Source organism: Calonectris borealis, chromosome 3 (genome assembly GCF_964195595.1).
Source record: "Calonectris borealis chromosome 3, bCalBor7.hap1.2, whole genome shotgun sequence".
NCBI classification, from domain to species: Eukaryota; Metazoa; Chordata; class Aves; order Procellariiformes; family Procellariidae; genus Calonectris; species Calonectris borealis.
The window spans coordinates 17,795,498-17,807,583 of NC_134314.1; the positions used below are offsets into that span (position 1 = coordinate 17,795,498).

Consider the following 12,086-nt stretch of genomic DNA (forward strand, 5'->3'; position numbering starts at 1 on the left):
CAAATACTATATCTAAGTATTTCTTTTCATTTCATTGAATGAATGGTTTGAGCTCCCAAAACTAATCACTTTGTCCTTGCATTGAAAAATCTTTCAGTTGAGAGTAATTAACCTGGACTATTAGTATAAACTTTCTCTGATATTTACATGTGAAAGAAAATCCTGAACTTTATTCTAAGTTATTCTGTCTTCCTTTTTTGTAACAGTCCAATGATGATAATTACACAGAAGATCACTAGTTTGGCATTTGAGATTCATGATGGTAAGTTTTCTTTAAATTGTGTTTAATTTTACATACAAAATAAATTTAAAGAAAGTTAGTCATGAGTCAGTGACTTACTTTTGTCCAGTTTGTGTTTTAGGACAAAATTAATTTTTGTGTCTCAATTGATTCTTTTGATGCTTACTAATGGAAGTACCAAGAAATGTTGCTCAGACACTACAAAAGCTCTGAAAATGCTTACATTGTGCAGAAGATACTACTTGTCAGAAGATCAGTGACACTTCTGGGGCCAATGACCAGAGACCACTGACATTTTGCTGGGCTGGGGTATTGATCCTGAGAGTTAACTAAATAATTTCCAAATTCAGAGATCACTGTTGCTGACAGAAGTACATGTAACTTAAGTCGTTGAGCACCTCTTGCTTTGAAATGCTGTTAATCTTCCCCTAATTTGTGCCATGAGTACTGATTTTTATAAAACCTTTGTATACATTTCACTTTGTTTATTATCATAATTGCACTTGCTGCTAACATACCAGTGTGAACAGGGAGATTATCTAATTATGTTTCTGTCTTCCCTCCTGTCAGATTTATCTATTAGTTAAGTGGGCCCTAGCTGTGACAAAAATGAGTCCTAATGTTGACTTTCCTGGGTAGGGTATCTAGATTTTTACTTACCTTTAAATTCAAAGGAGTAATTTTCATTTTAAAGTTTGAAAATATCATCCAGTAAACCTAGCCAATTAGCTTGAATCACTCGGAGCTACAGCTGTCAGTTGAAAATTTGGGAATGTAGCCCCAGACACCTGGATCAAACCACCTGTTTTTCTGAAATTTCTTTAGTGACATTATGTATGGAGTTTAGTATGTTTGTCTCATGTGCATCCTAGCTTTAGTGCTGCTGTTGTTTCATTTTTTTCCATTCTCGTTAAGGTACACTATCTAGAGAAGCCTGTAGGCAACATTCATGAATATGAAAAGTCGGGAAAACACCTTTTTGTAAGAATTCTTGTATGAATGAAAATAAATAAATAATGCTGGGCATATGTAGTTGGTCAAAGAAGTTGATGTCTAACTTCCAGAGAAAATGTATTCAGAAGTATTAGTCTTGCAAGCTATAATCAATTAGAGTACGGAGTACACAAGTTAAAGGGAAACAGCTTATTATAAGGAAGTAATAATTCCAGTATCAAAGGTAAATGCTTCCTCTTACTATTATTTTGCTAGGGGAAAGAGCTATTCTCGATTTGCTGACATCGTGCACAAATAGTAGAGTTGTGGTATGGGACAAGCATGTGAGTCTTCCTGGTAATCTTGAAACAAATGTTTCATTTGGTCAGCTCTATTCTTAACTTTCATCATAAACTAAACTAGATTTTTTTCTACTTAAATTAATTCAGGTAATTTGTATTTTCCTCAAAAGCCCAGCTTATTTTCTGTCTGAATTTCTGGTAGATATAATTGAATTCTGAGTATCAATCTTGAAATTTTGTTCCTGTTGACCTTATATTGGAGATCCTCTAAAGTCTTTGTCAGTCAGTGGGAGTAGCTGATAATATATTGGAAAACTTTCTCTTTGGTTGCATTTGCAGTTTAGCAGAGTCCTTGACTTGAGCTGAATGATCACTGTTGAAGGGATACTGTCACTGCTTAACTCTGTGTCTTGCAATGAGTTCATACGGTGTTCTCCCTTTTTTGCTTATAACCTACTCATCCCCACAGAGCCTCACTCATTTCACTGCAATTCTGTATGAGATCAGGGATCTTTACAGGAAAGACCCATATCCAAATCTAACCTCACTAATCTGTATGTGCTTTGGCAGCTTGTTTTTAATTCTAGTGCTTAGAATCTTAAACAAAGAGTCTCTTCAAATGTTTATATTCATAACCCACTGAAGTTCTGGAGCTCACAATGTATTTATTTTTAAATCTCCAAGAGATTCGGCCAGCAAAACTGGGGAATGTTAGACTTGATATTTGATATTTAAAAGGAAAAAAAAAATTCTCACAGCTTCTTCCAACCTTGTTCTTATTCTTCTGTCTAATTTAAACTCAATAATACATAAAACTTCAAAGAAAAAGAAAAGGTCATTTTTAAAATATAATATCTATCTACTAAACTGAAATCTAATTCTTCCAAATTATTTCTTCATATTATTATGTTGCACTTGTCCATAAAAATGTGTGGGTAGACACAGGTAAGAATCCAGAACCAAAACACTCTTCGTCTGTTCTGTCAGCTGCTTCTTGGTTCCCAGGGCTTATCTCACATGCTTTCTGACCACAAAAAAAAAACCCTCTTTGTTCCTGTGTGTACCCTTCTCCCATCCCTTATGCCTTGGGTTTCAGCTCTGTAGTTGCTAATTTTTAAATGTGCTTTTCCTGGAATGCTGCTTTTTTTTTTTTTTTCTAATTATTATTTCCTCCTTTGTATGTGGCGCTCTCCATTTTTTAAAAGCAATAGAGTAGACACTGATGTTGATCTGGTAAGGCACTGCATTAACTGTGACAACAAAAAACGAGATAAAGAGTACAGTGAATATGCAAGTCGAAGGATTTTTAAATTTTTTTTTTTTTACCTTTGCCTTTTAGTTTGAATGATATACTGGTGAAATATAGTTAAAGGCTAGTCTTACACCAGTATTTTAGGTCTCATTTACTTTGCTCCAACAGCAGGCTATTAGGACAATGGCTGGATTATTTTATGCTGTTTTTCCTCATATTGCTATTGTCCTATTACAAAGTTGTAAGATTTCCAAATAGGCTATTAGACCCTATTTCCCACTGCAGAAGTATGAAAGTATAGTCTCTGTCCAATATGGCCCCTGAGAGGAGAGATATTTCAATGGATAGATGAAACACATGGAAAATGGGAAGGAGATGAGGAAAAAGAAACAAAGGTGATGTTGGAGAAACTTATGCGCAAACACTGTATTGGTTGCCGTGGTCTTAATTATCTGTTGCTACCTACCGCATCAGGTCATGGTGCTATACCATACACTTGGGAGGTTTTTCAGTCAATGCATTGCCTTTTTTGTTGTTTTTTTTTAATTAGAAAGTAAATTTCTTGTTGGCAGCTAATGAGCAGTCCCATCCAAACTGCGGTACCTGCTATTATGTTAGTAGTAATGGTTTTGTTAGCTGTTCTTGGCACAATGTAATAGGGTCAGAAGTATTGAAGAATGTTTCTTGATTTAGTTGATATAAATATTTCTTCTTTATTTTCAGTTAACTAGATTCTTTGCCTTTTACTTTCCTCAAAGGCAAATAATTTCCATATTCAGCAGAAAGACACTACATCTTTCTAAAGTCTTGCAGACAACTTTAGTATTGGTCTGCTCTGGCTTAAAGGGTGGAAATGTGGATGTACTGAAGTGTTGAACAGCTTATGTATTTCTGTACTTTAGATGAGATATTTCAAATTTATTTTAAATAAACACCTACAAAACCAGAACAGGATTACCAGGCTGAATTGCTGATTGTCACAATGTGATCCCATGGTAAAAGGGAACATACCGTGTTTCGGCCAACTTACTTTTGCAATTAAGTGGGGTTTTTTGTTGTAGTGAGAGGTGGTCAGTTAAGAATGTTGTTACATTTATGAAAATAAAGGTCTCATAAACTATCAGTGTGCTTCTCTGATTTCAAATAGGTCTTTTATTATTATTATTGTGTCTTTTAAAAGTTGCTGTTGTGAAAGTATAAGCAAGAGAAAATTTAACAACTCTTGAGACAGAAATTCGCGCTTATGTATGTAGAACAAAATACTCCTAAGGATTTTTGATAGGTCATCATGACCTAGTTCCACTTTATAAATGCTGGTATTACAGCAAAAAAGTTGCAGCTGTTTAACCAAGAATGTTGTTTTCTAATTCGTCTGTTAATTATGTCAGTGAAACTGCCATGGCATGGTGGTGTGTGGGTGTGTATTTATTTATGTTTTTTAGTAACCTGATACTTTCCTCTGATGTCTAGGAGTTTCTTTTAATGCTCTCTCTCAATTTTCTCTTTTTTTTTTTTTTTTTAAGTGCTCCCTCTTGTGTTAGTGACAGCATTGGTCTTTATTGTTTCAGTATCAGTTACCAAATCACTTTGATTACAGTACATGTCATTAGTGTTGAAAGGAATTATATTGTATTTGTCCCTCCTAAGTCTTCAAGTGTTGTTCTGGGCCTACGTTTGCTGCACGGCTCTCTGGATATCAAGACTTCTGATTTTTCTTGCTTTTTGTAGTTTCTTTGCAATTTTACTTAGCTGGCATCTGTGTCTGTTTGCTTTTGTTGCTGCCAATGTGCTACTAACAACTAAAACTGTTATTGTCTGTCTGTCTCAAAATATTTTAATGACAGCATGCATTTGGGCTCAGCTAGTGATCCATTTCAGAACCTCAGATTAAAATTTACTGTAATTGCAACAGAGCCTGCAATATGATCTCTGTGTTTAAGTGTTATTAATGTAATATAATCTTATGTCTAAGCATTATTCAGGAGTTATTGATTAGCCAGATTTCATGCAAATACAATGGTGGGTATATTCAAGCAGATTAACTGCAAAGCTGGGGTGGTGCTATGATATGATTGTATACATTGTATTATTGTAGTGAGAGCATGGTAGTGGTCATAATATGTCTTAATAAAGCCTATATGGCAGGATATTGGTGTGTACCTAAAGATGTTGTTTTTGTTACCATTAGGATGTGGTCTCCTGAGGAGGAATGAAAAGATGCAACTTCCTCATGATCTAGAGCACTGGGGATAAATTTTGATACTGATGATATACAAAATTCTTTTATAAATTCTTTTACCAAGGAAGGAACGTAGGAGTATTTCCTACTTTACAGATGAGAAGACTGAGTTACAGATGTCGAGTGACCAAATAATTTCACCTCTCTAACAGATGTTCAGTAAAACCCATTTTCTCTAATCCCCACTCTGTGATTTGGTAGCAACTAAAAGCTGCAGCCATTGCAGTAGTCTCCTCCTTTAGGACAGGAGAAAACAATTCTCATAATCCCCAGAGAAAGGTTACAAAACTTCCTGAGTTCCCTAGCAGCAGCGTGCTGCTGAAGTCAGGTTTCTTCATCTCCAATGTGTAGCAGGTGGGGAACTGCTATGATTTATGAGGCCTCTGTTCCCATGGGCAAATACACTGCCTGGGAAATATTGAATGTATATATATTAATTCATCTCATATTAGATAAGCATCAATGTAAGAGCACCTTTTCCATATGTATTGTCTATGAATTAAAAAATGTTAACAGTAGCTTCCTGAAAGCTTTCAAGAGTACAACAGAGGCAGAGATCAATGGTTTCCTTGTTCTTGCATGCTACGCGAAGATGATAAATGGGCCTTCAAGGCACTGAGAAGACATTAAAAAGAAAAAAGAGAGAAGAAAAAAAAAACCAAAAAACCAAAAACAAAAACAAAAACAAAAAAAAAAAAAAAACCAGGGAAAGCCACTGAACTGTCCTCAAAGAAGCTGCTGGCTGGAGGGGAATCTTAGTGAGATAGGAAAACGAAAAATTAAGGGAGGCTGACTTGTACGCAGTATGTTTAAGACAGCAAGTGTGTTGCTCACCAGGTTATTTAGGCCTCAAGTGACTTCTCATGTACATACGTATATAACTTGAACCTGTTTTAAATATGCCAATTCTTTCTTCCTCACCCCTCCAAAAGTATAGGTCATATTTCAGTGGTTAGACTCTTCTATTTCAGGTTTGAGTTTTTTTCCTCCTTTTTCATACCACATAAATGATGTGAAATCTTTCGTTTGACTAATTACCTTTATTTAGTGGTTAGTCTGGCTTTATGCAAGTTCATTTGGACACTCTTGGTGACTGCTTCCTCTTTCTAACTTGAGGGTAAAATACTCATATGGAATATAACAGCGAAGGAGGCTCTTGCTCCGGTCAGTTTGCATTGTACATGCTGTGGGAGACTGAAGGCTCTGTACGGGCTACTTCCCTACACTAGTTATGTCGTGTGATCTACATACATCTATAGGAGTCTTTGTGTTAAATTTCTGTTCAAGTTTGTGTTAAATTCAAAGATTCATTACCTGAGAACTGTAATCTTATGGCCTTAAAGGTTAAAGGACCTTTCAAAATGTTTCTACCACATTTTTTATTCAGTACAGTTATCAGTGTAGAAATCTTTGCTCTATCACCAAGGAGATGTGAAAACGTAATGATGGGGAAGAGAAAGTGCCTGCATGAAGTTAGGGATGACGCTTTGTCCTTCAATTTCTTGCCTTGCTTGGATATGAATGGGTGTGACTTTCCACTGTGAAGAATCAGGACTGAGGAAGGTATTTTTCCAGGTCATATTGGAAGAGAGGAGATGACAAGTTCCTAACCCTTCTGTATTCTCAGCTTTGCTGAAGACTAAAAGTGCAGTTTTAAAGTCATGAGTGTGTACAGGTCACACAAAGACAAGAGTTATCTTCTCTTTAGATAATAAATTTCCATGAGTCATAGAATTAAACGAGGTTTGACTTCCCCCCCTACCCCCCAATCTTTTTTTGTCTTAAGACTGACTGATTTTGGTATCTAAAAAAAAAAATTGGCTCCAGTTAAAACTTTCCTTCTGCTTGGATCAAATACAAGGGCTCCCCTCTGTGGGTTAACTGGTATCAAGGGGTGGGGTTGAAGGCAACCTTTCTGTGAGTGGAGGAGGATCTTCTATACAATCACCTATTTTCATAAAGCACATTGGGATTTCATATCTATATTATCTCTACTCTTTCATCAAACTTGGTTAGAAATTGGCTGTTGGGTTTAGGCACTGCTGGGGAGGAAGACAATTGAAGTAGGATTCCATAAACTTCATTTCCTTTAGGAAGCTATGCTCATAAAAATAAATTTTTTAGTGCTTGCGATGGCAAAGAAAACTTGCAAATGTGAATAGCAGGGAATGGATGCGTGCGCTAATGTCTGAACCAGTGGAGAGGTTGCAGAAGGAACTGAAGCAGTCGTTTTGGCAAGCAGCGCTGGCTGGTATAAACCAGGGCTGTCGGAAGGAAGGAGCTCTGCTTCTTCTATGCCCCTGAATTAGTGTACTTTATAATAATTTAAAGTGTTGAAGCTCATATTTTTTTACTTTTCTCTTTTATGGGAGTACAAATTTTGAAGCCTATTTTTCAGGGGTAGGCCAGCAGCATTTCAGAAAGTGCCACGAATGGCAAGACGGTAAATTCAGTCTTGCTGCTGAACTTAGATTTGGCCTGCCCCCTTCTGTTAGCAGGGGTTAGGGCTTCTCCTTAGTGCTCATGGAAAAGACTAGAGTATCCTTTACTGTTGTGCCTGCTTCATTGGACCTTGTTTACAATCTTTACTTGCAGCATGAAGGTGCTCTTGAGGTCTGGCTTAAGTTTTTAATTGCTTAAATCTTTCTTGGACTGTGTTCATACTATGCATCAAAAGTGCAATGACTAGTGTAATGTCCGTGGGTTACTGCAATGTTGAAAGGGGTTTGGGGTTTGTCCAATTTCCAGGACTGGGAATAACGGGTTTTAAAACCTGCAGACTTTGAAATCTTAACCAATGTAGGGGAATTGTATTTGTCAACACTTATTACAAGCCTTCTTAATGCTTTCCTGAAATCCATGTGATTTCAGGTTTAGGCACTGTCGGATATAACTGAGGATACGAGAGTTTGTAATTTTGTCAAGAGTAAGAATTGTTTGATCCAACTCCAGCAAAAATGCCACATGACATAATACCTCTGAAATGACTTGAGGACTTAAGAAATTACATTGCAGCATGAGGCTTGCTCTACTGAATAAAGAAACTGCTAATTAATGTGTGGGGGTTTGGCTTTTCTTTAGTTTTCCTTTTTCCTTTCCTCTTCCCTAGGAATGTTTCGGAAAAATGAAGATTTGACTCCATCACAGAGGTGCTTGGCTGTAAGGTAGGCTTTCGGACATCTCTTAGAGTTTAGTTTTGGGTGTGGGAAGAAGCCGGTGTTTTGTGTGCTTTATTAATGCTCTGTGGAATTGCTGCAGTTCACATTCAAGATAGAGAGTTTACAAACTCACGGAAGACAGATCCATGCTTTTTATATTTGTAGCTTAATTCATACAACTATTCTCATAGTTTCTCATAGAAAATATCACTGGAAGTAGGTTTTATGCTTATTTAAGAAAAACATAAGTTCTATGCAGTCTATGCAAATTAATGCCATATCAGACAGGAGACTAGTTAACATTTAGTACACATATAAAGTAGTTGCTTAAGGAACATGCTTGTTTAATCCTGTTTTTCAGTATTTAACTTACCTTTTCTCCTTTCTTTATTCAGGAGTCTTGAAAATAGTATGTTGTCCTGGGCAAACAGTCTTGACTTGAGGCATTTTCCTTAATTAAAATAATTGCCAGTTAACACAAACCTTTGTTTACTGATTCAGTTATTGAGGAAAAAAAAGAAAACATAAACAGTTGAACAAACACTTAGGGAAACACCCTTCCTTCCCCATCCCCAGGCTCAGCTTCAGTCAAACACCTCTACTGGGCAAGGAGAGAGTCACCACAATTCAGGAGATCTGTCTGAAAACGCTCAGTACATATTGGAAAGAATTACTATGTGTAGAATGTTTTAAGCTGTGATTACAAAAGACATGCCAACTGTTTTTCTACTTTAGTGTTTTTTACTCAGTTAGAGTAAGCAATAACATGGAGTATGACTTCTCCTACTGTGGAAATTCTGTAGAACTACACATTCCATCTCACGAGTTGCTTGTCTTTGAATTACAGACGCATGCCAAGTCTACTGGAGTATTTAAGTTACAACTGTAATTTCATGGGTATCCTGGCAGGCCCGTTATGCTCTTACAAAGACTATATTACTTTCATTGAAGGCAGATCATACCAACTGCAACAGTCTGAAGCAAATGGGAAGGAAGATTCAAAATATGAACAAACGGATCCTTCTCCAAATGTAAGATGTATGACTCTTGCAGTGCCGATGCTTACGTAATCATTGCATGAAAAGCTTGGTTTGCACTGTTCATTTACAGGCATAACTTCTGAGCTGTATCTGGAGTTCATTCATCAACAGTATAGTTCCCTGTTCAAAAAGTTAAATACTTATTTTTTTAAGGCAGGTTTTCTCCATGGTTTCCAGTCTGGATCTTGTGGATAAAAGCAGATTAAATTGGAGCTTCCTAACAAGCTTATATGGTAAAAAACCATCTTTAAATTAAAACAGTTCATGCATGTTTCCTTCAAAGCATATACTGTGCATAAAAAAGTCCTGGTAAGGACGAAGTGCACATTTTGTCATTTGAAAGCTGATGAGACTTAAAAGTTCCAGTTCTCAAATTCTACTGTTTTTAATGTCTTCTTGCAGCGAGTAGGAAACATTCATATGTAACAAGTTGAAAAACACTCATAGAAATAGTTTCATTTTTCTTGCTTTCATTCACGTAGAGAGGTATTAAAGATGGACTTTGATCTCAAGGTGTAGTAAAAGATATACTAGCCATAACACTATGGCTATTAATCCATACAACATATTTCTTTTTTCTTTGTTCCATTACTGGAAAAGAGACCAAATACATACAGAATAAAGTCTAGTTGATCATACCTTACAAGAGATATTGTATGGCCTGAATTAAAATCAAAAGCTCCCGATGTTTGTTACTTTTAAAATTTAATCCAATTAGTTTAATAATATTACTGAATATTATCTTTTCCCTTTTTTCATTTTCTCTTAAATAGGAGTGTATCAGACTTATAAATTTGTGTGTGCTTAAGATAATTATTACCACACATAAAAAGCAGAATTATCATGGAGTCAAGCAGAACACTTCAGATAAATGGCTTTCGCTAATTCCAGCGCCAGTTACCTGTTTTCTGCTTATCTTGTGGACCACCAACTGTTGCTGGAGCAGATGAAGGCATTCCCACATGTAGCTGCTTGTCATGTCCTACCATCTGGAGGTTACCGTCCCCACAGCTGGGCTAACAAGGGGTGCTTCCCAATTGGTTGTGTCATCTCCAGCCGCTTCCATTCTTTGAATGTGGATGAGGACTCTTTGCACGTTCCATTCTACCCATCTTGTGTGGCCGTAGTAACTTGCACCACAGGAATGTAAACTAGTGGCTGGAGGATGATAACATTTTAAACCTCTCCACATGTTGACAAAGTACCTAAGCTCATAGAAGTGTGCTGTGGAGCAAGTATTCGGGAAGGGAAAAAGACACAAGAGACTTCCTTGCATAGATTGGCACCTCATGGTCTGTAGTCTGCACTGATGTGTTGTATTGACAAAGTGGCAGACACTTCTTTTGTTTTTAAACATCATGTTGGTTCAGTACAGGCATCGCGTCTCATGTACTAAAATGCTATTTCTGCAGAAAAATAGTGTAGTGAAATTATTGCAAATAAATGGAAATAACTAAATCTGCTAGTATCAGTACTTCTGGACATGCATCTACTGATTGCCTGGTAGGACCTCCTACCTTTTTACCACATAATCTTGCTAGCAGTCTGAACAAAGTCAATAGAAATAAATGTAAACCTATGATGAATTCTTCTTTCAGGTAAGCAGTTTTCCTTAAAATGAATTGCTCTTAAAATGCTTGGAACTTTTTGGGATTTATGCTGCATTAGCTTTTGATATAAAAATAAAGAGAAGCTGTCTATGCTGTTGATACTTCATCTCTCAACTGGTGTTAGAGAAATCTGGCTGCATTTTATAACACCAGAGAGTATTGTGTGCTTTTGGAGAAATATGGATGATATAATTTTACTGCATTTGCTGCATCAATTAAAATATTCATTGTCTTGTTCTAGAAGAATGTTTACATACCATTTAGCTTCATATTAATACTTTAAATTTGTTCCTTGATTCTCATATTATTGTTTCAAGAAGAATAAATTGTTAGGTAACTCAAAAAATGAAATGTAATGGGGATCAGCAAATGTTAATGTAGTAAATCCTTCAGCTGAGTTACAGTAAGTTTCATTTGTTGTTAAATGTAATTACATAACCAAAGTAGTTCACGTCAGCCTCCTCCTCTATACTGTGTGTTGACTGCATGATGTTAACTTGGTTTAGTATTTTTGCTGTGTTCATTGCATGTTAGATGAATCAAGTCAACATACTAAAACTTATTTCTTATATCCCTCCTATTGTGCCTTTTTGCAAGCTATCAATTGTTGGTGCTCAAAGTGGTGTCAACTCTCAGAAATTAATATCTGTCTTTGTAAGTTTCTTTTTATTATGGCTACCCTTAAAATACGAGATTCCTGTCAGCAGATACCTGCTTTCTTGCTTATTATGCAGACTCTTCCTACAGGTTATAAAGTTCTTGCTTAATTACCTGTAATTTTTACCTGAGGTGCTAACCTCCTCAAAATAATATGCTTTAACATAGTTCAATATTATATTGAGCTCCTTATTGATCATTTATCAACCAAGAAGAATAACAGGTTCATTGAAATAAAAGGTTAAAAGATGCTTTTCTACTTTTTGGTATATACTTATATATATTATACATGTTTATACAATAATATATTTATAAAATTCTTGAGCTCGGTGAATGTTTTACCTTTATTGCTTCAGTTAGAAAGCTGTTCCTGAACTCCTTTCTCCGATTAAGAATCTGGCTTTCAACCTAATTATATTCCCATCTAATGAATGAATATTTGGTTTTGTCCTGGCACTGTCGTTTAGCTGAAGTACCTTTTTACCTTCCCAGTGTTGGCCATATTTGATATTTTTATACAGGTATGCTCAGTTTTTGTTCATCAAACCTAAATGAGCCAAGCCTTTCTACCTTTTTGTTGTAAAATAAATTTTATGTTCTACTTCATGTGAGATGAGTTATCCTGCAGCTTAAGTTCTTTTAATTCCTTAACAG

General features: G+C 36.0%; 1 protein-coding gene across 2 annotated transcripts in view; it reads left to right on the plus strand.

The window, feature by feature from the left end:
* The window catches only part of MBOAT2 (membrane bound glycerophospholipid O-acyltransferase 2), a 90,265-nt gene that overhangs the window by 61,975 nt on the left and 16,204 nt on the right, over positions 1 to 12,086 (plus strand). For both annotated transcript variants that reach the window (XM_075145101.1, XM_075145100.1), the window contains 3 exons: positions 207 to 262; positions 8,077 to 8,131; positions 8,973 to 9,156. In XM_075145101.1, the coding sequence (XP_075001202.1) occupies positions 207 to 262; positions 8,077 to 8,131; positions 8,973 to 9,156 (295 nt within the window). The remainder of the gene's footprint in view (positions 1 to 206; positions 263 to 8,076; positions 8,132 to 8,972; positions 9,157 to 12,086) is intronic.